This window comes from Erythrolamprus reginae, chromosome Z (assembly GCF_031021105.1).
Source record: "Erythrolamprus reginae isolate rEryReg1 chromosome Z, rEryReg1.hap1, whole genome shotgun sequence".
NCBI lineage: Eukaryota > Metazoa > Chordata > Lepidosauria > Squamata > Dipsadidae > Erythrolamprus > Erythrolamprus reginae.
In genome coordinates, this window is record NC_091963.1 from 25,977,678 (window position 1) to 26,004,228 (window position 26,551).

Here is a 26,551-nt window from a genome sequence, read left to right on the forward strand (position 1 = left end):
GTGACGGAAAAGAGCGCACAAAACGCACATTCCCAACGCGATACGAACCAGGAGGGAATATAAGTAGAACCCATCCCTTGTTGAGATCCATTTATGAGGTTCCCATTTTATTAGAATTAAGTTTCAATTAATTGGCCTCATGTACCCTTTCATTATATCTATACACTGGATCCAGAAATGTACAAGTAGGATATCTACTCACTAAGGAATACTGTAATATAATGAGAGAAAAATGTGCTTGATTCAAAGAATCCCTACACACCCTAATCTAACAATTATCCAAGCAGTGATTATGGCTAGAAAGATATCCCTATATAACTTCCCAAATGCATCCTTCTTCAAATATTTGTTCTCTATTCACTCCAAAAGAAGACAAAAGAGATGTAATAGGGTCTACAGAGAGGGGCGGCATACAAATCCAATAAATTATTATTAGTATTATTATTAAATGCAACCCCTTTTGTTGTTGCAATGATATTGATTTGACCACAACCAGAAAACTACCATGCTTCAATGCTCTTGCCCAGAACCAGGTTTCCCCATGCTCCATTTTTCTCTTTTCTAATAGAATAGAACAGAATAGGAATAAATAAATAAATAAATAATATATATATATATATATATATATATATATATATATATATATATATATTTGTTTTCGTAAATTTTCACGGGTATATGTATGTAGATTGTTCTGAGTTCGGGTTTTGCCCTGTGTAATGTTTTGCATGTCTATGCGACGTTTCGGCGAAATCACATTCACCATCTTCAGGCTGAAGTTCCAATCTTTGTGTTGTTGTAAATGGAACAACACAAAGATTGGAACTTCAGCCTGATATATATATATATATCCCAAATCCATATATATATATATCCATATATATATGGATTTGGGAAAGATGAATTGTATTCTACCAAATGCACATGTCTTGCCAACTGAGAAACACTATTATAATACATTCTACACAAAAATGCCGTCATCAGGAGAAGGATGGAAGCAAACGATGACACATATACAATTATAAGATTTCAACTATCAAAGAAAAGAAGAGAGGAACTGCAGCAGTAGGAATGAGTCAGCAGGTCAGAAGAAAAAAATAGTTTAAACACAAGGAATCCCAAAAAAGGAAGTGAATGAAAACAGAAAAGCAAATTCCACTTTTCTAGTTCTTCCCACTGCATGTCATATGCTAGTCTGCTCAAGTTTCTCAAAAATGGTAGACATTTTTCAAAAAGTCATAAGAGGGCAATTTAAAGGAGGACTCACCAGCAACTTTTTCGTCTCTTCTTGGATGATGGGAGAACAATTTTATTTTAAGATTCAATATAGAGAGGCTTTAATGCGGGTGAGTTCTAATTTACACAGCTGCCGGTTCACTTCATCCCATACTGTGTGGCCATGCCTTGTGAAAGTGTGTATGCTTTGTGCACACGCACAGTGACAATACCAAAAAAATAACAACCGCCCCCCCAAAGCCAAAAACAAGATGGCGATGCATGTGCAGTACTGGAAACTCGGCTTCTCTGTATGAGCAGAAGAAAAAGAACCCTTGGAGAAAATAATAATTAAAAAAAGATGGCAGTGCTCAAGAACCGGCACTGAACCGGTTAGGTGATGACATCACCAGCGGTTTGCTACTAGTTCGGCCGATCCATTCCGAACTAGGAAGAATCCACCTCTGAGTTTTAAATGAATTATCTATCTTGATGGGGGAAGGAAGATATCTATTACAATACAATTTCATATTTTTAAAAACATTATCTTCATCTATATTTAAGCCTTGGCAAAAACAATGGGGTTTCTTGACTAATAAACTAATCTGCAGTCAGGTGCATTATTTTCTTCTTGCATTTTTGCCAAACACAGAAATCTTTTGAAATAAAAAATGGAAAGCTGTCATTTGCATTGTTGTTTTCCGTTGCTGGAAATAACCACATTGTATTAACAAAAAAACATATAGAAGGGGCTACAGGTCAATGATGGAGCTTGTAATTTTATTCAGTTACATTGTCAAACGCCTGATACTTCCAGTTAAAATCCCTGTTATTCAGAGAGGAGGGAGGGAGTGGAAGGAGGAGGAGAGAGAGAGGGTGGGGGAAGAGAGAGAGAGAGAAAGAGGAGGGACAGAGGGGGAGGAGAGGGGGAAGAGAGAGAAATACTTTCAGGATAGAAAAAATGGAAACAGAAAGCCAACTGATCTAAAATGGAAGCCTTCCATTTACCAATTCAAGAACAGTGTTTAAGTTTCTGTTTCATATATGATGAGCACTCAATCCACTTTTTTAGACTAACCTCTATAATCAATATAGACACATTTAATTCAGATTAGTACTATTACAACATTGTCTGCAATAGCAATTTATATCCAAATTTAATACAAACAAACTTTAAAAAAAATATACAGATAGGAATGACTGACAAGGTATGGTATTACGCTATGTTATGTTTAATTGTTTTATTCAGTTTTTGACAATGTTTTTTCCAGCTGTGCCAAAATGTGGGAAAATATCAGATGCACAAATCCGTACATTCTCCTGCTTTATAATGAATGCAAGCCATATGTACAAATGTGTACTGACTTGCCTCACCTACCAAGATAAACCATTTGAGAGCTATGTCAGGTATAATTAATGCAACATGACCCAATCATTTCCAGTTTGCAAGAAATAAACTTGCATTCTTTAAATCCAGAGCTCAACCTAGAGATTATGCTAAATTGTTTCATATTCAGTCTTCTGCACATGTCAGATGGGCAGCAATTGTACCCTCTAGTGATAAACAAATTATACATGAAATCAATTCCACTTCACAATAATTTTCTCAATTGGGCATTATCTTTCCTTTCTCTTGCTCCCTCCAGTTAAGCATGCATCCTGTAACCTGCTAATGAGCTGGGGGCTTTCTGTTCCAGGTGGCACCCCCTGCCTCGAAGTCATGACATTTCCGATTTTGAATGCTGCTGGCATTTTTCGACAGCTCTTGCTAACTAGCCTTTTTGACCTGCACTAAGAGGAACTCATCTCATTGAATCCTCTAACCTGCCAATCATTCCAGCAAATGATCTTCACAGTCACTCCCAAGGCAGAGGGGGGGGGGGAGGCGGGGGAAGGAAAGAAATACAGTAGAAAGAAAAGAAAAGCTAGTAAGAGAATGCGGAAATAGGCAAGCAAGTTGCCTTTGCAGTTACCTAATGAGAATATTTTAAGTCTCAGGGGTAGCAGAAACACGGAAAAACTGGTGGGAAAATTAGGGCAGCAATGAATCTCTATAATTAAGAATTTATTTCTATTTTGAGATCGTGTCAAAGCAACATCCCTGAGTTGTTTTTGAAACCAAAACAAATAAGTTTGCCACAAATACAAAAATACATCTCTTTCTCTGTCATTATCAATATGCCGTTCTCACAAAGCTGTGTTGTCAAACGATTTTCTTTACAAAATTAAGCTGTGAATTAAGCATGCTGGTATGAATGTTTGAGGCTAAACATTATTATGCAGATTTGCAGGGAAGCTGTGGGTATACTAGAAAAATAGGTTCTCTCTCTCTTTTCTCTCTCTCTCACACACACACACCCCTCTATGATGCACAATCTTGTTAATTAGAAAATACATAAAATGTTAGCTAGACACTGGATCATTATATATCCTTTCCATTATTATTAAGCAATTTCAATATACCTGGAAAGTCCATAGTAAAAGTGGCAATAAAGATTTAAAAATAACAAGACAAAATTTTACAGAAATTACAGGAAAAATTATGAAATCTTTGCTTCACTTGATAGCTGTTTTTAAAGAATGGACTGAATCTACTTGCCTTTTCATCTTAGTAAGGCTGTTATTTTGTTTGTTTATCAAGTAATATAATAGTAAAAATACAGTACATAGAGACCCCAAATGCTGCTCAAAGTTTACAACTGTATCAGAATAACATAACACAGATTATGTCCAGATATGTTCGTTCTTAGAATAAATTTACTAAAATAAAACTTCCATCAGATAGTGGAAACTGTTTATTAGAATAGATTTTTTCTTATGTCATTACTACATAATCAACAAATATATTCTGGATGCCTCAAACCAATTTATTATAATGCCTGTTACATGCAGGTCATATGATTCACTGTAAAATATCTACAATGAAAAGATATCAAATAAGCATTTTTAGTTAAGATTCAGAATTTCATGTTTCTCTTCATAAAATTGGATGATTACCATTATTTTAATTTCAGGAGGAGAAAAATAATTTATTATAATTTGATCTAATAAAATAAATTTGATTGAACTTCTATTTACATATATCTTCATGGGGAGAAGAGGTTCTCCCTGCAGCTAAGAACATTTAATTCCCTATTAGAGACAGTGGGTGTTGCATAGTTATCAGATAGCTGAACTGTGTTAGACTTTATGGTGTTTAGTTTCTTTGTTTCATGAACTGCTTCACTAACTATACACAATATATCAATTGTAAATACTTTCTAATTTTTTACATACGGAAATGGTTTTATATATACTATAATTTTAATTATTTACAGCAAATATTATTTTCTAGAACTCCACCAAAAGAAAAAAAATCTTAATTTTCAAACTCCTATAAATTATCATCTCATACAATGGTTTTGCTGTCGCCATAGGCTACAGTTTATGTGTCTAAACTAAAAACCTATTGCTTTGTTAACTTCAGCTTTCTCCTTCAATGGTTTCACAGCCTCTCTCGCTCCGTAGACAAAGACTAGTCATGGGATCATGTGATAAATTAATCCTAAAAGAGAGGTAGCAGTCTGTGGGAGAAATAGAATCATTTAGATTCTTTTTTTGCATCTTTTTTAGTACTGTTATTAACACACTGTCCCCAATGTATTCTAGTGCCATTCCATACTATCAATCCATTTTAATTACAACTGTCTCTATGCCTTGAAAGATTATTAGCTGATCAAAAAGATTTTTTAATAGGAAATTCCTGCTATTCTAGAGTAAATAATACTATACAGTAGGAAAATTCATTTTTGGTATCCTAAACTCAAGAGGATAGAATTTAGAAAAAGAAACATTCCTTTAAACTTTCCACAAATATTATTCAGGGTTGGCTGAAGCGTAGATATCAGAGGGTTGTTGTTAATGGCGAGTATTCTGAGCAGAGCTTGGTTACAAGCGGTGTGCTGGGTCCTCTTCTTTTTAATATCTTTGTGAGTGACATAGGGGAAAATTTGGTAGGGAAGGTTTGCCTATTTGCCGATGACTCTAAAGTGTGCAATAGGATTGGTATTCCTGTAATATGGCAAATGATTTAGCTTTACTAGATAAATGGTCAAAGCAATGAAAACTGCAGTTTAATGTTTCCAAATGTAAAATAATGCACTTAGGCAAAAGGAATCCTCAATCTGAGTATTGTATTGGCAGTACTGTGTTAGCAAAAACTTCAGAAGAGAAGGATGTAGGGGTAGTGATTTCTGACAGTCTCAAAATGGGTGAACAGTGTAGTCAGGCGGTAGGAAAAGCAATAGAATGCTTGGCTGCATAGCTAGAGGTATAACAAGCAGGAAGAGGGATATTGTGATCCCACTGTATAGAGCGCTGGTGAGACCCCATTTGGAATACTGTGTTCAGTTCTGGAGACCTCATCAACAAAAAGATATTGATAAAATTGAACGGGTCCAAAGACGGGCTGCAAAAATGGTGGAAGGTCTTAATCATAAAACTTATCAGGAAAGACTTAATGAACTCAATCTGTATAGTCTGGAGGACAGAAGGGAAAGGGGGGGACATGATCGAAACATTTAAATATGTTAAAGGGTTAAATAAGGTTCAGGAGAGAAGTGTTTTCAATAGGAAAGTGAACACAAGAACAAGGGGGCACAACCTGAGGTTAGTTGGGGGAAGGATTAGAAGTAATGTGAGAAAATATTATTTTACTGAAAGCCTAGTAGATGCTTGGAACAAACTTCCAGCAGACGTGGTCGGTAAATCTACAGTAACTGAATTTAAACATGCCTGGGATAAACATATATCCATCCTAAGATAAAATACAAGAAATAGTATAAGGACAGACTAGATGGACCGTGAGGTCTTTTTCTGCCGTCAATCTTCTATGTTTCTATGTTTCTATTATTTAATAAATAAATTTGACAGGCAGCCATTGAAAGTTAATGGCCATGTATTTTGGATTCTACATAGAAAACAAAAGGGTGCAATATACCATGGTCTATGTTCACAGGGCCAGGTCTTTATATTGCAATGAACTTACTCATACAGTATTTTGTTGCTACAACAGCTATGTAGGACATCAAAACACAGCAAGCTGATCTGATATCAAGATGGATTAAAATAATTCATTAAATTCCCTTAGTGAAATATTCTGATATGTTTAACTGAAGGGTCCAACCTTTTCCTTACCTTGGCTTAATTGTAGCCCAAGGCTAATAATTATTCAGAAAAGCCATAGTGCAGCAATTTGCTTTTTCTGGAAGTTAATTGTAAACATTTGTAATTGTAAAAAATTGAGAAGTCAGACTTATGAATGATTTATTTTTAAGCAACAAAGATGTTGATCCAATTGGTAAGTACCATTTTGATAAGGTTTGCTTCAAATGTAGAACTATGATTGACTTACAAGTTTTCTCTATCAAGCCAGGTTACTATATGAAAATTTGAGTCAAGCCACGTGTTTCAGATCTGGGAAATATACTCAATAATTATCAAGGAATCCTTCTGGAGCTGATAAAATAAGTGTTAAGTTCTGAGTAACTAAGTAAATTGTAGTTAGGAGCTGAGCACAGGCCAGATTCCTGGAAATTGGGTGCTTAAAGGGATAGGACTTTGATCATGCTGCTATCTTGTTTATCTTGCTCCCATCCAAATGTTGCTGGATTATAGTCATTTGGTACCTTTTTTTAATTAGCAGATTAATTTTATATCGCACAATAAAATCAAAGCTGAATTAATACTTAAAGTTTGTACATGAGATTTTTTTTTGTTGACCTTGTGCAGTTTTAGGGAACATGTTTGTAATATAAGTTGCCCTCAAATTATGACAGTTCACTTAATGATATTTCAAAATTACAACATCCCTCCCCCCAAAGTATTTACAACCTGGTCTCGAAGTTATGTATGTTGCAACATTACAGTGTTCCCTCGATTTTCGCGGGTTCGAACTTCGCGTATAGCCTATACCATGGTTTTTTAAAAAATATTAATTAAAAAATACTTCACGTTTTTTTCCCTATACCATGGTTTTTCCCACCCAATGACGTCATATGTCATCGCCAAATTAATAATTTTTGTAAACAAATAACAAAAAACCTAATTATTATTAATAAATAATTATGTTTATAAATATCAGGATCACTAAGTGTCTAATTCAATGGTGAGTACCAGTAATAATGGTGAGTAAATGGTTGTTAAGGGAATGGGGAATGGTAATTTAGGGGTTTAAAGTGTTAAGGGATGGCTTGTGATACTGTCCATAGCCAAAAATAGTGTATTTACTTCCGCATCTCTACTTTGCGGAAATTCGACTTTCGGGGGTGGTCTCAGAACGCATCCCCCACGGAAATCGAGGGAATACTGTACTGGGTTTCCACAGGCACTGGGCTTGCTTTGCTAGCTCACCAGGTTCCGTGTGCTCTCCTTACCCCAGAGGAATTGCACTCACAACCATCAGAGCATCTCTACAGTAATGTAATCAAAATGGGTAAGCTTGGGAACAGCATATATTTGTAATCATTGCAATATTCTGAGGTCATGTTATCACCATTTGAGCCTTCCTCGGGAAACCTCTAACAAGCAAGTCAATGGCAGATGCTGGATTTCTTAGCAACATGATTCATTTAACAATTGCAGTGATTCATTTAACAAACATGGAATATTTATCTTTTCTGAGATAAAGACTGTGGCCATAAAAACTAATAAAATTTTATAACCACGAAATTAGTACTGCAATTACTATATTAAGATCCATTGCTGCTGATACATTTAAAAATTTAGGTTTTTTTTAGGTTTATTAAACTAAATTGATATTTGTAATCCAGACTTTAAGAACACAGAGGCAATTAGAAAGTAAAATAATCTCCCAAATATATGTTTCAGACATTTAATGCTTTATCTGACAGAATTTTTTGTGGAATGTCAGAACCACAAAAGGTATGAATTTTAAATATTGGAATATTTCCAATAGTGAAATTAAACAGATATAAATGGAGACACTGCTTAGAAGAAAAACAAGGACCAACAAGTCAATGAAGATGTTAATCAGGAAAATGCGAAGACCGATTGATTTTGACATTGTAAAAATGTAATAAGTCACTATAAAGAATCTGTACAATAATTGGTGCAACCTGACATCTGATGATTTCAGTTTTCAAAACTGAGATGTTTCTAACAAGCTGTCATCATTACTTTGTAAGCTGCTTTTAAATTGTTATCATTGGTTTGTAAACCAATTCAAATGAACTGGTAAAATGTTATTATGCATGTTAGCTATTGCTACAACTATAGCTAGAACTAGGAACATCATTAGCACCTGGAAAGAAACAATGGGAGCAAGGAGAGCAATGAAAAAGAACCTGCAAAGACTTAGGGCTTGGGAAACATTCTCTGTAGAGAGTAACAATGAAAGAGCCTGCAAGCTGGTAAGAGCTGGGAACATTGTTAGCACCTGGCTAGGGCTGGAAAGAAACATTCTGAGCAAGTAGAGAATTTTAAAAAAAACCTACAAAGACAGGGTTTGAATAACATTCTTAGCAGAGAGTAACAATGAAAGAGCATGCAAGCCAGTAAAAGCTGGGGACATTGTTAGCACAACGTTAAGGCTGAAAAAAACATTTGGAGCAAGTTAGAGCAATGAAAAAAAAAATCTGCAAAGACTTAGGAAAACATTTTTCGCAGAGAGAAACAACGAAAGAGCTCCCAAGATAATAAATGGGAACATCGTTAGCAGCTAGTTAGGGCTGAAAAAAAGCTACATTCAGAGTAGAAGACACACCCAAATTATCAGCCTCTTTTAGGGAGGAAAAAGGTTTGTCTGAAAAATATGGTATCTGTTACCTTATTTGTTTACTAATTATATAGCTATAATTATTACACATTTTTATGGATTTTTCCAATTATTATAAATACCTAATATTGTTATACATCTTCTTACTTAGATACATAGTGGATTATTTGAGGAAAAAGAGAAGTCCTGCCACTCTAATTTTATTTAAAAGAAAATATCCCATATCTGAATAATTCATTGCCACCTGAAGTAATAAAATGACAACCTCCCCCCCCCCAAAAAAAAAGAAAAATATTTTTTTCCCTTTTAATCTGACTCTAGGGGAACTGTGCTACTGCTTGTCACCAGTAGTGCCAAAAGCATTTTCTAATTCATGGCTGATACTCTCACTCAGCTTATTCTATATACAGCATCTCTACTCTTCAAGGGCTCATCTGACTGGAGTATTAACTGAAGATTTCCAATGAGGAAGATTGATATGGTTGGCCATAAGAGGTTACACGATCCTCTTAATATCAGGAAATATTTATTTATTTATTTATTTTTTGTTTGTTTAGTTGTTTGCTTGTTTGTTTATTTATTTATTGGATTTGTATGCCGCCCCTCTCCATAGACTCGGGGCGGCTAACAACAGTAACAAAAAAACCCCCAGCATGTAAATCCAATACTAAAACAACTAAAAAACCCTTATTGTAAAACCAAACATCCATACATGCAAATATACTATACATAAATTGTAAAGGCCTAGGGGGAAAGAATATATCAGTTCCCCCATGCCTGACGGCAGAGGTGGGTTTTAAGGAGCTTACGACAGGCAAGGAGGGTGGGAGCAATTCTAATCTCCAGAGGGAGTTGGTTCCAGAGGGCCAGGGCCGCCACAGAGAAGGCTTTTCCTCTGGGCCCCGCTAAATGACATTGTTTTGTTGACGGGACCCGGAGGAGGCCCACTCTGTGGGACCCAACCGGTTGCTGGGATTCGTGTGGCAGAAGGCGGTCTCGTAGATACCCTGGTCCGGTGCCATGAAGGGCTTTATAAATAAATAAACAAGTCTATTCTAAAAGATGATGATAGAGATACTGTCAGGATTCGGGGGGTGGGGGGGATACCAAATAATTATAAATAGGTGGCAAATTTTGTATGTTGTAAGCTGCCCCGAGTCCTCGGAAAGGGGAGACATATAATTCAATCAAATTATCAACCAACCAACCAACCAACCAACCAACCAACCAACCAACCAACCAACCAACCAACCAACCAAAAAAATAAAAAAATAAAAAAATAAACAAACAAACAAATCCTGAGTCATACGGTCCTCATTTTGTATGAAAAACATTTCCCTAGATAACTTCAATTAGGATTTAGATGGGGTGGATACTAAAAACATATCTTTATCATTGTGCAGAATTAGTATTGGTGGGAAAGAAATATTGGTGCACGAATGAACTGTTATATTCCTTGTGTTTCTCCCAAAATAAGACGATGTCTTATATGTTTTTAAACCCTGAAATAAGCGCTTGGCCTTATTGCCATGCATTCAAAAGCGCTATTGGGCTTGTTACCAAGAGACGTCTTATTATGGGGGAAACAGGGTAGCTATACTGATCAACATACTGAAAATGCCAGCTGTCAGAAACTATACATGAAAATGGACAACTGCATATCTTTTAGGAGTTTCTAGAATTCTGTTTATTTGGCAAGGAAAAGCAGAGATTATTGAACTAAAGACTGTCCTGATTTTAAAGTAGGGTTTCTGTCATATGTAAACAAGAAGTCACAGAATTTTTACTATACAGTCTGGTGTGGTTCAATTTTGTTGGTGCTGCTGTCAGATAGTTCTTGAAGTGGGGAGAACAACAATTCTGTGAACAATTCAGTTAAGCAGTCAATGTGATGTGCCGGTGCCTGCAGGCTGTAAGAATCTGGACGGAATCAACAGGCTCAAGCTTAACCCCCAAGAAGACCAAGTGCCTCCAGGCATTTCCTTTGAAGGACTATATTATCTGTGCGTCTGTGGTTCTGGAGGGGGAAAACTTTAACCTCCTTAGAAAACATACACAATCTGGGTGTCCTCCTGGACCACAGCTGAGGCTTCACCAACGTTTCTCGGCTATGGCCAGGGGGACTTTTGCCCAGGTTTGCCTGGTACACCAGTTGCGGCCTTATCTGGAAAAGGAGGCTTTGCTCATGGTCACTCATGCCCTTATCACTACACGGCTTGATTACAGTGATCCCCCGCTCGTTGCGAGGGTTCCGTTCCAGGAACCCCCGCAACGAGCGGGTTTTCGCGAAGTAGCGCTGCGGAAGTACAAACACCATCTGCGCATGTGCAGATGGTATTTTTACTTCCGCAGCGCTAGCGAGGAGCCGAAGATTGAGGACTCAGCTCGGAAGCTGCACGGGTGTTTTAAAAGGTCTCCGCCGGCATGGGGGGCTTCTTAGCACCCCCCCAAACCCGAGTTGGGGGTTCGGGAGGTGGTAGGAAGCCCCCCATGCCGGCGGAGACCTTTTAAAACACCCGTGCAGCTTCCGAGCTGAGTCCTCAAGCCAAGCGCAGAAGTTAGCCTTGAATCCCTTTGAATCCCGCCGCTTCTGCTGGATACGGGCGATGGGGGGGCGAGCTGCCACAGCCCCTGGCTTCCGCGCTGCTCGTCCCACCCACCGCCCGTATCCAGCAGAAGCTGCTGGATTCAAAGTGCTGCTGGGAGCCGCAGGCGAAAGGAGCTCGGGCATCGGAGCGCGGCGCCAGGCATTGTTCTCCGGACCCCGCCCGCTCAGCCCCGCGGCGGCCCTTTCCCTCTCCAGGCTGCGGGCGGGGTCCGGAGAACAATGCCCGAGCTCCTTTCGCCTGCGGCTCCCAGCCCACCGCCTGTCTCCTGCTGCCCGGTTTAGCCAGGACACGAGCGGCGAAATGACTTGGAGGAATGTGAAGCTGAAACCATTCCTCCAAGTCATTTCGCCGCTCGTGTCCTGGCTAAACCGGGCAGCAGGAGACAGGCTTTGAGTTTTGGCTGCGGGGGGAGAAGTAGGACTTTCCTAACTCCCTCGCCCCGCAGCCAAAACTCAAAGCCTGTCTCCAACGCGCGCTACGATCTTCCGGGCGAGCCAGGCTCAGTGACGGAAGGCAGCCGCTTGGGCCGAGAGGAGCCGGCCTTGATCCGCTGAGCCTGGCTGGCCCGGAAGATCGTAGCGCGCGTTGGCGGATCAAGGCCGGCTCCTCTCGGCCCAAGCGGCTGCCTTCCGTCACTGAGCCTGGCTCGCCCGGAAGATTGTAGCGCGCGTTGGCTGCACCGGCGGCGAAATCGCTCGCCGCTGCAGCCAACGCGCGCTACGATCTTCCGGGCGAGCCAGGCTCAGCGGATCAAGGCAGCCGCTTGGGCCGAGAGGAGCCGGCCTTGATCCGCTGAGCCTGGCTGGCCCGGAAGATCGTAGCGCGCGTTGGCTGCACCGGCGGCGAAATCGCTCGCCGCTGCAGCCAACGCGCGCTACGATCTTCCGGGCGAGCCAGGCTCAGTGACGGAAGGCAGCCGCTTGGGCCGAGAGGAGCCGGCCTTGATCCGCTGAGCCTGGCTGGCCCGGAAGATCGTAGCGCGCGTTGGCGGATCAAGGCCGGCTCCTCTCGGCCCAAGCGGCTGCCTTCCGTCACCTGATTGCTCTTCGCCGGCGGGATGCAAAGTGCTGGGGTGGGGGAGTGTCCTGACAGCCCCCCCACCCCAATGCTTCACCTCCCGCCGGGCAAGAGCGCTCGGGTGGCAGCTTCTTCTAGATACGGGCAATGGGCGGGACAGAGAAGCGGGGAGAATCAGGAGGCTCCTTTGGCAGCTGGGGGCTGCCCTGCTTTGTTGTTTTGGCTGCAGCGGGTGACAGGCAGCCTCCAGCCGCCAAAGGAACCTCCTGATTCTCCCCGCTTCTCTGTCCCGCCCATCGCCCGTATCTAGAAGAAGTTGCCACCCGAGCGCTCTTGCCCGGCGGGAGGCGAAGCATATGGGTGGGGGAGCTGTCAGGACACCCTCCCACCCCAGCACTTTGCATCCCGCCGGCAAAGAGCAATAAGGCAGCAGCTTCTGCCGGACATGGGCAATGGGCGGGACAGAGAAGCGGGAAGAATCAGGAGGTTCCTTTGGCGGCTGGAGGCTGCCTGGCACCCGCTGCAGCCAAAACAACAAAGCCAGGCAGCCCCCAGCTGCCAAAGGAGCCTCCTGATTCTCCCCGCTTCTCTGTCCCGCCCATTGCCCATGTCCGGCAGAAGCTGCCTCCCGTGCCGATGTTCCCCGCCAAGCCCAGTTCGGCTTCCCTGGCTGCTTGGCCGGAGGGGGGGGGCTCGGCCAAAAGGGGCTGGAGACGCAGCGATTTGCCTCCCGCCCCTCGCCCCTGTGCCACCGGCACGTCATCTTCCCTCCCAGACAAAAAGGCCGGCCTTTGGGGATGAAGGGGTGTGTTCAGCTCTGCGTCTCCAGCTCCTTTCGGCCGAGCCCCCCCCCCGGCCAAGCAGCCAGGGAATCCGAGCCAGGCTTGGCAGGGAACATCGGCACGGGAGGCAGGAGACGATCGGGCGACCGGAGCAGCAGCCAGGGAAGCCGAGCCGCGTATGGCGGTGACGGCGGCCGTCTCCTGCCTCCCGCGCCGATGTTCTCCGCCACGCCCGGCTCGGCTTTCCTGGCTGCTTGGCCGGGAGCTGGATGCTGGTGGTGGCGGAGGAAGGCGAATGCGGCTTGGAAGCTGGGAGGGGGGCAGAATATGGGAGGAGAGAGGCTTGCAATAGAGGGTGGAGGAAGCGGCCATGGGAGGGCGAGCTGCCTCAGGGAGGAGGATCGGGCGGGACCAGGTGGGGGCTGGAATTTCTCCGCCAGGGCGAAGGGCGGGCGAGCGGGTGCTGGGGAGGGCTTCTCGCCCTCCCGACAGCAAGAGGGGGGAGCGAACGGCGTGGGCAGGCGAAGGGCGGGCGAGCGGCAGCGAGGAGTTTGCGTGGGCGGTGGGGAAACTCCTCGCTGACGCCAGCAAGAGGGGGAAGACCCAGGGAAGCCGCTGCCATCTACGCATGCGTGCCCGGCACGCATGCGTAGATGGTATTTTGACTTCCGGGTTGAAAAATAGCGAAGTACCCTGTTCGCAATGGTTGGGGACGCAATAAACGGGGGATCACTGTATTGCAAAATGCTCTACATGAGGCTACTCTTGAAAAGTGTTCGGAGACTTCAGTTAGTCTAGAATGAGGCTGCATGAGCTGCTGTGGTTGTACCTAGGTTCACCCACACTCCGTGTGATGCATTGGCTTCCAATTGGTCTACGGACACAATTCAATGGCTTAGGACCAGACTATTTATGGGATTGTCTCCTGCCACATACCTCCTAGTGACCAATTAGAGCCCACAAGGTTGGGCTTCTCCAGGTCCAGTTGACTAAGCAGTGTCGAGTGTAGGTCTCACAGGGAAGGGCCTTCTCTGTGGTGGTTCCGGCTCTCTGGAACCAACTACCCCCTGGGGTCCATACTGAACCCACCCTACTGGATTTCTGGAAAGCCTTGAAAACCTGGCTTTGGCGGCAGGCCTAGAGGCCATGAGAACTGACATCTCTTAATTCCAGCCTAAATAAGATTTTATTGGAATGTATGATATGGTATGAGTGTATTGACAAGATGTAAGGGTTTTATATTATTATTAATGTTGTAAATTAATTAATTTATATTATTTTATTATTTTACTGTTGTAAGCCGCCCTGAGTCCCTCAGAAGTGGGTAGCATGCAAATATAAACAAACAAACAAACTTTATGATTGGTTAGAAAATGACTATATAGAGAAGATAAGTAACATTGATTAAGGAAAATAGAAAATTGAAGATAGAAGATCCATGTGACAAATTAGATACTTGAGGAGGCAGCATTAAGATAGAAATTAATATAGCTAGGAATATAATTTAATTATCAGTGCATCTCTTAAACTTGTATTTTTTCCATATATATGCATAGATATGGGAAAAATACAAATTTAACAGATGCACTGATAATTATATGGATTTAGGAACATAAGTTACCTGTCTGTTAACTATAAGATGGAATGTGGCTAGACAACTCAAGGAAGGATTAATAGGGAGAAATGGAAGTAGAAAACATAGAAACATAGAAGTCTGATGGCAGAAAAAGACCTCATGGTCCATCTAGTCTGCCCTTATACTATTTTCTGTATTTTATCTTAGGATGGATATATGTTTATCCCAGGCATGTTTAAATTCAGTTACTGTGGATTTATCTACCACGTCTGCTGGAAGTTTGTTCCAAGGATCTACTACTCTTTCAGTAAGAACCTTTGCACTTACCTGAACGGTCTTCTCGCTGCACTGCGAGGAGAGTCCAATCATGGGTTATACTTCAGCCTTGCTGGAAGGGACTGAGTTAAAAATTAGCATAAATAACTGGTCCAACCCCCTTGCTGCCCACTCTGGGTCAGTCTTATAATAAAACGAAGTCATAGTGATAGTAAACAAATAACATTTATTAACCAGATTAACTGAACTGTAAACCAAACTATCAAGGAACCCTGTGTCCCTGGGCTTAACTGCCGGGTGGGTTTGGACTCTCCTCGCAGTGCAGCGAGAAGACTGTTCAGGTAAGTGCAACGGTTCTTCTCCACTTGCACTGCTTCGGAGAGTCCAATCATGGGATATACCCAAGATCAACCAATTAGGGGGGGGGGGGAACTATGACTGGACCAGGGACGCAGTCTCCTTGCATACTCTCTGCAAAACTCTGCGCCCAAAGGCTGCTTCCGTAGAAGCAAATTTATCTAAGCGGTAGTGTTTGATGAAGGTGTTGGGGGCTGTCCAGGTCGCCGCCCGACAAATGTCCTCGATCGGTGCCTGGGTCGCCCAGGCTGCTGAAGTGGCAGCACTTCTCGTGGAGTGAGCAGTGATGCCCCCTGGTATAGGTGTGTGTCGTGACTTATATGCAATGACAATGCATGAACGGATCCAACAGCTAATAGTCTTTGGTGATATCTTGTTTCCCATGGATGCTGGGAAATAGGATACAAATAACGATTCCGTCCTTCGAAAGGTACTAGTTCGTCTGATGTAAATCTTGATGGCACGTCGTACATCCAGCTTATGCCACCGCAGTTCCAATGGGTGCGACCCATGTGTGCAAAAATCTGGCAGGATAATGTCTTGTGATCTATGAAAGACCGTGTTTATCTTTGGTAAGAATGAAGGGTCGAGTCGTAAGACCACCCTGTCCATATGGAAAACACATAAATCCGGTTTGACCGATAAAGCTGTCAGTTCGGAGACCCTTCTTGCTGACGTGATTGCCGTAAGGAACGCTGTTTTAAGGGATAGGAGTTGTAGTGGTATCTCACGCAGTGGTTCAAAGGGTGGTTCCGTGAGGGCCTGCAACACCAGTGGTAAGTCCCATGTGGGGAAGCGATGTACTGGTGGAGGTCGGATATTCGCTGCCCCTCTAATGAAGTCTCGAATCCAAGGATGTTGTGAAATAGGCCGGGAGAAGCCCATTTTGAGAATAGTGGCTATTGCGGCCACCTGCCTTCGTAGGGTATTGGGTGCCAAACCCCTATCTAGACCTTTTTGCAGGAACTCTAGGATCTGGACCACCGAGGGAGATTGAGGATCCCGGTTCTGGGCCCTGCAGAAGGTGCAGTAGGCCTTCCAGGTTGCTTGGTAAATACGAGTCGTAGATGGACGACGTGATGCCTGAATGGTGTTGATTACTCTGTCTGGCACTAGTTCTCTTCTCAGTCTCTCCCCCTCAAGTGCCACATGGCAAGTTTCCACCATTGGGGTTCCGGGTGGAACACAGATCCCTGTGTCAGGGCTACCTTGTGATGTGGAATCCTCCAAGGAGGGGAGATGGAGAGGTCCATCAGGTCTGCGAACCATGGACGTCTGGGCCAGTACGGAGCCACTAAAAGTATCTCTGCCTGTTCTTGGAGCAGTTTGTTTATCACCCTCGGAATCAGGCAAACCGGAGGAAAGGCATATAGCAGTCCCTCCGGCCACGGGCAGCTTAGTGCATTTATTTGTTCTGCCCCCGGTGTAGGGAAACGGGAGAAAAACCTTGGTAACTGTTCAGATGGGTGGCAAATAAATCCACCTCCGGGCTCCCGTATCTGAGAGAGATCTCCTGGAAAAGGCTTACCTCCAGGCTCCACTCTGCGGGATCGATGGTTGTCCTGCTGAGCCAATCCGCCTGGGTGTTCGAGACGCCCGATATGTGTTCTGCCCTCAGGGATGCAAGATGGATTTCTGCCCACCTGAACAGAGCCTGTGATTCTCGCATGAGGCAACCGGACCTCGTGCCCCCTTGATGGTTGATGTGAGCCCTGGTTGCCACGTTGTCTGTGAGGATTAGTACATGCTGTCCCCTCACCTGTGGCTCGAAGTGGTGTAGCGCCAGGTGGACCGCTCTGAGCTCCAGGAAATTGATGTTTGGGGGTGCGAGCTCCGCTGCACTCCACAGTCCTTGGGCTACTCCCGCACTGGAGTGGGCGCCCCAGCCCAAGAGGCTTGCGTCGGTTGTAATGGTGATCTCCTGATGTGACAGGAAAGGAGACCCCTGCAGAAGAGCTGCTGATTTCCACCATGGGAGCGAGCGGCGCACCTCTGAGGAGATTGTCACCTGTCTCGAGGAATGGTTGGTTCGGTTCCTTTGAAATGGTATGAGGAACCACTGCAAGGGCCTGGCATGGAGCCTGGCCCAAGGTACAATGTCTATGCAAGATATGAATACTCCCAGTAACTGGGACAGAAACGAGAGTGGTACTGTTCTGTTCCGCTGTAGTTCTGTAACTAGGGTTCGTACCTTGGTCTGACGGTCTATTGACAGGAAGACTTTGCCATTCACGGTGTCTATATAGGTGCCCAGGTGTGGTAAAAACCTGGTTGGAGTAAGATGACTTTTCTGATAATTGACAGAAAAGCCTAGGGTCTCTAAGGTCCTTATGGTTTCCGTCAGATCGTGCTGTGCCTTGTTGGGGCTGCTGGATAGTATAATGATGTCGTCCAAATACGCCATGAGGCATAGCGGACGGGTCCTGAGGTCTGCGGTGAGAATGTCCAGTAGTTTTGTAAACGTTCTGGGGGCTGATGAAAGGCCAAAGGGCATGGCCTTGTACTGAAGGTGTTGGTCTTTGAAGCAAAAGCGAAGGTATTTTCTGTAATCCGGATGAACCGGGACATGTAGGTATGCCTCTTTGAGGTCTATGGATGTCAGCCAGTCCCGCTGACAGATTGCTGCTAATATTGTTCTTAATGAATGCATTTTGAACCTGCGGTATCTGATGTACAGGTTCAATTGTTTTAAATTCAGTATGAGACGACAGCCCCCCGAGGCCTGGGGTACGATGAATACAATGGAATAGTACCCTTGACCCTCCTGATGTATAGGGACTCTTTCTATGGCACCTATGTCTACTAGGTGGTAGACCTCTTGGTGCAGGAGGTTGCGCTTGTGGGAGTTGAGAATAGTTGGGCACTGTAAGAATCGGCTTGGCGGTGTTTGAAGAAATTCTATGGTGAGGCCCTGGGCTATTGTAGTTGTAGCCCAAGTGTCTGCAGATATAGACTCCCAGGAGGTGGCGAAATGCTGCAGCCGTCCTCCTATGGTTATGGAGTCATTTGTTCCTGCGATATCCTCCCCTGTTGGAGCCTCTGAAGGGTCTCCTGGACTGTTGAAACTGTCTGTTTCTGTCTCCGAAGTTATTCCTGTCTGTTCTGTAGGAGGATTGGGAGAAGGACCCCTGGGTATACGACCTTCCGGCTTGGGGTGCAGTCGCGGAAGTCTCCGCCCAAAAGGGTTGACGTCTGAAATAGGGAGCCGTACGTCTGTCCTGCCGTCTATAGGTTCTGGGCAAGACCTTCTTCTTATCTTTATCCTCTATGAGGACGTTATCAAGAGCCTCCCCAAACAGCTTGCTCCCATCGAAGGGAGCTGAGGCAAGGCGCCACTTGGATTTAGCGTCTGCCTGCCACGTGCGGAGCCAGAGTAGCCAGCGAGACGATTGGTTTGTTGCCAAGGCTCGCGAGGCAAACCGCGATGCAGAGAGGGTGGCGTCCACAGAGAATTCCGCTGCAGCCAGCAATTTGTTTAGGTCTTGCCTGAGGCGGCCCTCCTCAGGGCCTAGCTTCGCGAGCATCTCCTGGAGCCATATGACTGAAGCTCTATTAAAAAATGAAGCCGCTGAGGCTGCTTTAAGGGCCCATGCAGACATCTGGTGGGATTTCTTGATAAGCCCTTCCGCCCTTCGGTCCTCAGGCTTCAGGCCCTCTGACATCTCGGAAGGAACTAGTGCATTAGACACCAGGGCTGCTACTGGGGCATCAATGGATGGAAAGTCTAGTAATTTCTCAAGTTCTGGGTCAAATGCGTAGAATTTCCGCTCAGAGGTTGTTGGGCCCAGGGCTCCTGCCGGGTGTTGCCACGGCCTTTTAATATTGTCTAGGAATAACTTGGGAGCAGGAATGAAATCTGCCTCCTTCTGTGGTTCTGACAGTACCCTGTTAGCAGGTTGGGGGGCAACTGCTGGGTCTGCGGTCTTGTCAGCTGCGCCCGGAGCCACTGCCATCCTTGCCTTATTGAGAAGGACTCGAAAGATGGATGGCCTGAAAAGGCCCGCAAATGCTGGTGGTTCTGGAGGTGCATATTCGTCCTCCGATAGGCCATCCCCTGGCTCTGAACCCCCTCTGAAGGCTGCCTCCTCCTGGAATGAATCATGAGCCGGGGAGGCAGGAGCAGGAGCTGCCCATATGTCTCTATGCCTTGCAGGCGTAGGTTGAGGAGATGGAGGGGGAGCAGCAGCTGTAGTGTATTGCTGGACTCCAGCTGCTATGCCGTGCGAGTACGCAGAGGCAATCATGTCCTGCAGTGCTGGGGGCATGCGTTGCCAAGTGTCCGGGGAGGAGCGGAGCCCAGCTGCCGTCGGTGTGAATGTGGCTGTGGGCGGAAGTTGTGGTGCCATGTGCCATGAGGTTGAAGGCATGGCGAAATCAGGCCTTGATACCTCTGCCACCTGTGCTGAGCCTCCAAATCTATCTGGTGACCAGTCATTGTCAGTGGCTGTCCCCATCCCTTCTGGAAGTCTCGGGGAGGTGGCCCCCATTGATGTACCTGCCAACTGACCTGGAGTTGCAGACGCATGTGACCCTGGGGCTTGTTTCTGAGCTTCTAGCTGATCCTCTAGAGCTTTAATACGTCTTTCTGCTTCTTTTAAGGCAGAGGAGGATTGCGTGCTCTTAGATTTACTCTTAGAAGTGTGAGACTTCTCTTTAGCTTTGACGGGGGGTTCTGTAGGCCCCTGTTGAGGTACCTCAGCCATTGCTGTTGAGAGGTAATTGCGCACGAGGAAAATAGCAGCAACTGTGCGAGCTCTAGAGAAGCTGACTCACCCAAAAATGGCTACCGCAGCTTGAATACCGCCCTTTCCTGAATTTTACAGGATATCCTGGGCAATATTTGCATTCATTGGTGTCTGGGGCTGTCAATCACACATCCAAGATGGCGGCCGGCAGCCCGACCGACCATGAAGACACCCAAGATGGCGGCCTACTAGGTAGCCCTCTCGCCAATCCTGGTTGAGGCTTTCCCTTACTGATCTCCGCCTCTCCTGTTCCTCAGCGCGATCCGCGACCCCGTGGGCCGTCTGGTGACCGGCCTGCTCGCAATCTCCGCTCTCCGGCTCCGTGAGCTCGGATCTGGGCGGGAATTTCAAACGCGGCTTTTCTTCCCTCCGACGATCACCGCTCTCCTCTGATCAATCAGGTAAGCGAGGGGACATCTCCGCTCTCCGGCTCCGTGAGCTCGGGTCTTGGCGGGAATTTTAAAACGCGGCTTTTTTTCTTCCTTTCCTGCGATCTCCGTTCTTCTCTGATCGCTCTGGTAAGCCGCGATGGTCGCCTTTATGGGGTATGGCCTCACAGGCCGGGGACCCCCTCCTTCAGCGACTCCCGGTCCTAGGAGCAGTACCCGCGCAGGGAAGAGGCTCCGACCTGGGGAATAAGGTGCAGGCAATACTCCACAGAGTAGGGTGCCCGATCCTCGAAAGTGACTGTAAATTCGATGTACCTGAAATGAAAAGAAGGAGAAAAAGAGAAAAAGACATCGTTAAGGAGGAAATTTAATAGACAATTTAATTAGAATACAACAAGAAAACATAGGAGAAAAACTCATGTGTCCCTTCACTATGACTGAGTTTTTTAGACTGACCCAGAGTGGGCAGCAAGGGGGTTGGACCAGTTATTTATGCTAATTTTTAACTCAGTCCCTTCCAGCAAGGCTGAAGTATAACCCATGATTGGACTCTCCGAAGCAGTGCAAGTGGAGAAAATAATATTTTCTCATGTTGCTTTTGATCTTACCCCCAACTAACTTCAGATTGTGTCCCCTTGTTCTTGTGTTCACTTTCCTATTAAAAACACTTCCCTCCTGGACCTTATTTAACCCTTTAATATATTTAAATGTTTCGATCATGTCCCTCCTTTTCCTTCTGTCCTCCAGACTATACAGATTGAGTTCATTAAGTCTTTCCTGATACGTTTTATGCTTAAGACCTTCCACCATTCTTGTAGCCCGTCTTTGGACCCGTTCAATTTTGTCAATATCTTTTTGTAGGTGAGGTCTCCAGAACTGAACACAGTATTCCAAATGTGGTCTCACCAGCATTCTATATAGCGGGATCATAATCTCCCCTCTTCCTGCTTGTTATACCTCTAGCTATGCAGCCAAGCATCCTACTTGCTTTCCCTACCGCCTGACTGCACTGTTCACCCATTTTGAGACTGTCAGAAATCACTACCCCTAAATCCTTTTCTTTTGAAGTATTTGCCAACACTGAACTGCCAATACAATACTCAGATTGAGGATTCCTTTTCCCCAAGTGCATTATTTTACATTTGGAAACATTAAACTGCAGTTTCCATTGCTTTGACCATTTATCTAGTAAATGGAAGGAATAAGGGGAGAGAATGTAAGTAGGAAAGTGGGAGACAAGAAGAAGAGGGAGATAGAGAGAAGGGAGTGATATGATATAAAGGGGAAAACAAGCTGGCAATAAAAGTATAAAAGACACAAATTAGAATATTGATGTATGTTTTATTAAATAGAAATGTATAGTTATGTGTATTTTGTTATGAATTAAGGTATTATTGCATGCATTGTGGAGAAAAAAATAAAAAAAATATTTTAAAAAACTGATAATTTTGCTTGGTAAGAGTGTAGCAACCAGATTGCCATTGCAAAAACAGAGCGAGCAAAGGGAGTAGCCATAATATATGGCAATTTAGATCCATTGTTCATATACATAAGAAAACATTCTAATTCCCACAGGTGTCCATGTAAGACAATCAGTCATTGCTGATTGTCTATCCTGTCTTTGATTTTCTATTCCAAAAGTTAAAAAGAGAAATATATTAAAATAGTGATAAAATGAAGTGTTACCTTTTATGCTAGGACATTCAAGTACCTGTTCAGTAATCTGTCTAGTGAATTCCAGTAAAGGAATATAATCCATATCTCCCATCTACTTGAAATCTATTTCCTTAATTTTCAGGTCCAAACCAAGATTTTTCTTCTTTCAGACTTTTAATGTTCTCTTTATAATCCTCCTCTGTGTATAAACATTCATGTTGCTGTTTTAAAAGTGTTACTGTGCTATTTTAAAATGAATTATTGTAATTTTTATTTGTTTATTTGAGTTCTGGAGACCTCACCTACAAAAAGATATTGACAAAATTGAACGGGTCCAAAGATGGGCTACAAAAATGGTGGAAGGTCTTAAGCATAAAACGTATCAGGAAAGACTTAATGAACTCAATATTTATAGTCTGGAGATCAGAAGGAAAAGGGGGGACATGATCGAAACATTTAAATATGTTGAAGGGTTAAATAAGGTCCAGGAGGGAAGTGTTTTTAATAGGAAAGTGAACACAAGAACAGGGGACACAATCTGAAGTTAGTTGGGGGCGGGGGGAAATCAAAAGCAACGTGAAAAAATATTATTTTATTGAAAGAGTAGTAGATTCTTGGAACAAACTTCCAGCAGACGTGTTTGGTAAATCCACAGTAACTGAATTTAAACATGCCTGGGATAAACATATATCCATCCTAAGATAAAATACAGAAAATTGTATAAGGGCAGACTAGATGGACCATGAGGTCTTTTTCTGCCGTCAGTCTTCTATGTTTCTATGTTAATCTTGAAAACTATTCTGAGTCCTATTACTAGTAATCTAATAAATCTTAACAATTAAATATATATTAAACTTGGAAAAATGTAATATATTTACAATAGAAACATGTTTTAATGGAAATTGCATAATCTATTTAATAAATTAGAAATAAGTACCATAATATGATAAATCTCAAAAAGAATCAGTAACATGAAATTGTCCTCTTTGGCCAAGTTACTGTAATTTAATGTTAAGTCTTTGTCGATGCAAGAAATTGTTCTGAGAATTTTATTCAAGTCTTGAAAAAAAATGTTCATACAGTATTTCATATTTTAGCTAATCACAATACAGATGAATACAATATATTCAAAAACAATTTTTCTCCACTGAGCGGTTTACTATTCACAACATTTTCCCGAGGCCCCAATTTAGGACTGTCATCCATTAAAGTAAAAGACTATTTATATTAATAACTAAAGAACAGTAATAGCATAGCTTAATGTATTCATAATCTGATATCATCTGTTCCTATAAACATTGCATGATTGATATTTTTTCCTTAACCAAGGAACTAAACAACTAACTGAATTCCTTCTTTTAGTGAGGCATTTACAGTATAAATAGGCTTCTGAAACATACGGTATTCACATCTGGGTAGTACTACTACTGGGTAGTGATGCTGTTCCTGGATATCAATATGAACAAAAACTACGTCCCTTTTTCTAAAGTCTATAGAGCAGAGAAATATCAAAATATGACCCACTATATATATTATTATTATTATTATTATTATTATTATTATTATTATTATTATTATTTATTAGATTTGTATGCCGCCCCTCTCCGTAGACTCCAATATAGATTGGAAACCACACTAACTTATATTCAAACATGAAAGTAGTAAAAAGTGCATAATACTAAGCCAATGATGTGGGTGTTGGGGGCGGTAGCAGGTTCAAAAATCTGGTGCTACTGATTCGCATGCGCACTTGAGTATGATACTTCTGTGCATGCATAGAAGCGTCCTGGGTGGGTGGGCGGAGCATCCCACAGCCGCTGCTACCATTCACAGAACTGGGCCAAACCAGGAGCAACCCACCACTGGTTGGAGAGTGTTTATATTTACAAAATATATATTTTATTATACTGACCACTAGAGACAGTTCTGTACATGACTGGTTTCATCTATTTCAGATTCATCTGGCTTATGTAGAAACATAAGTCTCTATGTATGCTCAATGAGTTGCAAACCAGACAAAACTAGTATGTATTGTCTCTTCCCAATCCTGGAAATTAGAATTTGTTAAGGGTAGAAATTCTTACATGACTTTGTTTTCTCCTCTGACATTACATATCTAGACTTGCAACTAAAATATTTCATTGTATATATGCAATTTGGTATAAATATAGAACATAGTAATGATAAAAAGACAGAAGACAATAAAATCATCTGTGAATAACATCTTTAGTAAGCAGAATATAGTAAGCAGAATATATATGTTCTCGAATCCAAAGAATGGGGAGAATCAATTGTTCTAAAGTACAGTGGTCAATCTTTTTAGCCCAAGCAGCGTCCAAAGGTGAACTGCACAAAGGAGAGTTTTCTTCAAACCCTAAAGACTACCACATATAATTTGTGAGGCCTGCCTACGAATGTGTTTAGACATCCATTTATAAATACACTGGGTTCTTACTAAACTTATCCTTTAGGTAATTCCGCCCCAGAATATTCTTTCCCTGCTGTTATTTGCAATAGAAAGGGCAATCTGAGCAAGACCACTTGAGGGGGGGGGGGGAGAAAGTGAGGAGAGCTTTGTTCCCATCTTACAACAATCTCATTGCACATCATTAGCAGCCTGGCTATAGGCTGATAGACAAAGAAATCTAGGGAGTGCAAACGTGCACGTGCGTTTACACCCACACAAACCCACACCGGGGGGGGGGGGGAGTGAAAGAGAAAGAAAGAAAGAGAGAGACTACCATGTCTATAAATTGCTTATCTGTATCTTAAAGCTGATTTGATCCCTTAGTCCTAAAAGATGTTACACATCTTTATTCATATATTAACAGGAAATAAAACTCATACTTGTAGAAGCAATTCTTATTTGTATATTAAGAAGTTGGGTTTTACTCAAAACCTGCATGTCAAGAACAGAGTAGAAAAAAATTACTAAAAGCAAAATTTACCTTAATTATTTGTAGGAAATCAAAATTCTTTTCAGTGTTTTACATGTGATTGACTTTTGCCATAAATATTTTTCCCAAAAGCTTTTGTGCTTTCTCCAGCTTCCACTTGTAGTCTTACATTCGGTACAGAAAAAATAGATGACACTGTAAAAAAAATTCATATATATTACAGATGACTAAGTTTTAGAAACGAAAAATAAACTGCTTTCTCAGCTAACTTCTATGCAAACAATTTTAAAAGAAGAAAAAGCATAAAAATACTAGAGACAAAAGTATTCAAAGACCATTTTTAGGGCTTCTGTATGTAATGAAATAAATGTAGAAGCAGCTGGTATAAACCCAGATGTCTTCAGCAAAGATCACCAGAACTAGCATGCTAGTTATTCATGATGATCAGTTTTTTCAAATTGTTTAGTATGAATGCACTACCAAACTTTAAAGCAATACATCAGCATAAGCCAAATTCCTTTCTAATCCAAATTTTCCTTAAATATTTTAAATATTCAATATTTCCTTAAACATTTTAAATATTTAAATTAAAATATTTAAATAAGAATTTGATCAAGAATACTAAGTGAAATGTTATCTTTAAAAAGATCAACCCCATTGTTTATCATTATTATGTTCCATAAAACAAAGATCATGAATTATATCAGGATTCTAATTAAGAACATGTAATTCCAAGTACTGCAATTTCAACCAACTGTCATTGCTTGCCTAAAGAAAAACAAAATGCAACAGAGAAACTTCAGAAAGTAAGTCCCCAAAGTAAGCTGTAGGAATCCGTCACGTATCTGATGCATATTTCTATCAATATAACACTAACCATCATTCTTAATTAAATCCCTATAGCTGATTTTCTCAGCCGCCTAACTTTTTTTCAGAGTTTTTTCCTGAGAAGTCTCAGGTAGTATACACTGTGCTGGGCTCTTTTGACCACTGCTGCAATGTGAGTGCCCCATGTCAGGTCCTCTTCTATGATAATACCCAGAAACTTAAAACTGGCCACTTGCTTCACTTAGTCTCTATTGATAAGCAAAGGCTGGATATCTGATCTGTTCCTTCTATAGCCCATCATAAGCTCCTTACTCTTATTGGTGTTGTTGTCTCTACACCATTAAAGAAACATACACCATATCACTTGCTTTCTTTGTCTCTCTTGCTATTTGCTCCAATAAAACTGAAGCTGTCTTCTTTAAAATGTTCA

The 26,551-nt window shown here is 42.6% G+C and overlaps 1 protein-coding gene across 1 annotated transcript in view; it reads right to left on the reverse strand.

Moving 5' to 3' along the window:
• CDK14 (cyclin dependent kinase 14) overlaps positions 1-26,551 on the reverse strand; it is a 261,312-nt gene that overhangs the window by 26,491 nt on the left and 208,270 nt on the right. Inside the window, exon 14 of the mRNA XM_070729146.1 lies at positions 25,345-25,488. Coding sequence (XP_070585247.1) covers positions 25,376-25,488 — 113 coding nt within the window. The 3' untranslated portion in view covers positions 25,345-25,375. The remainder of the gene's footprint in view (positions 1-25,344; positions 25,489-26,551) is intronic.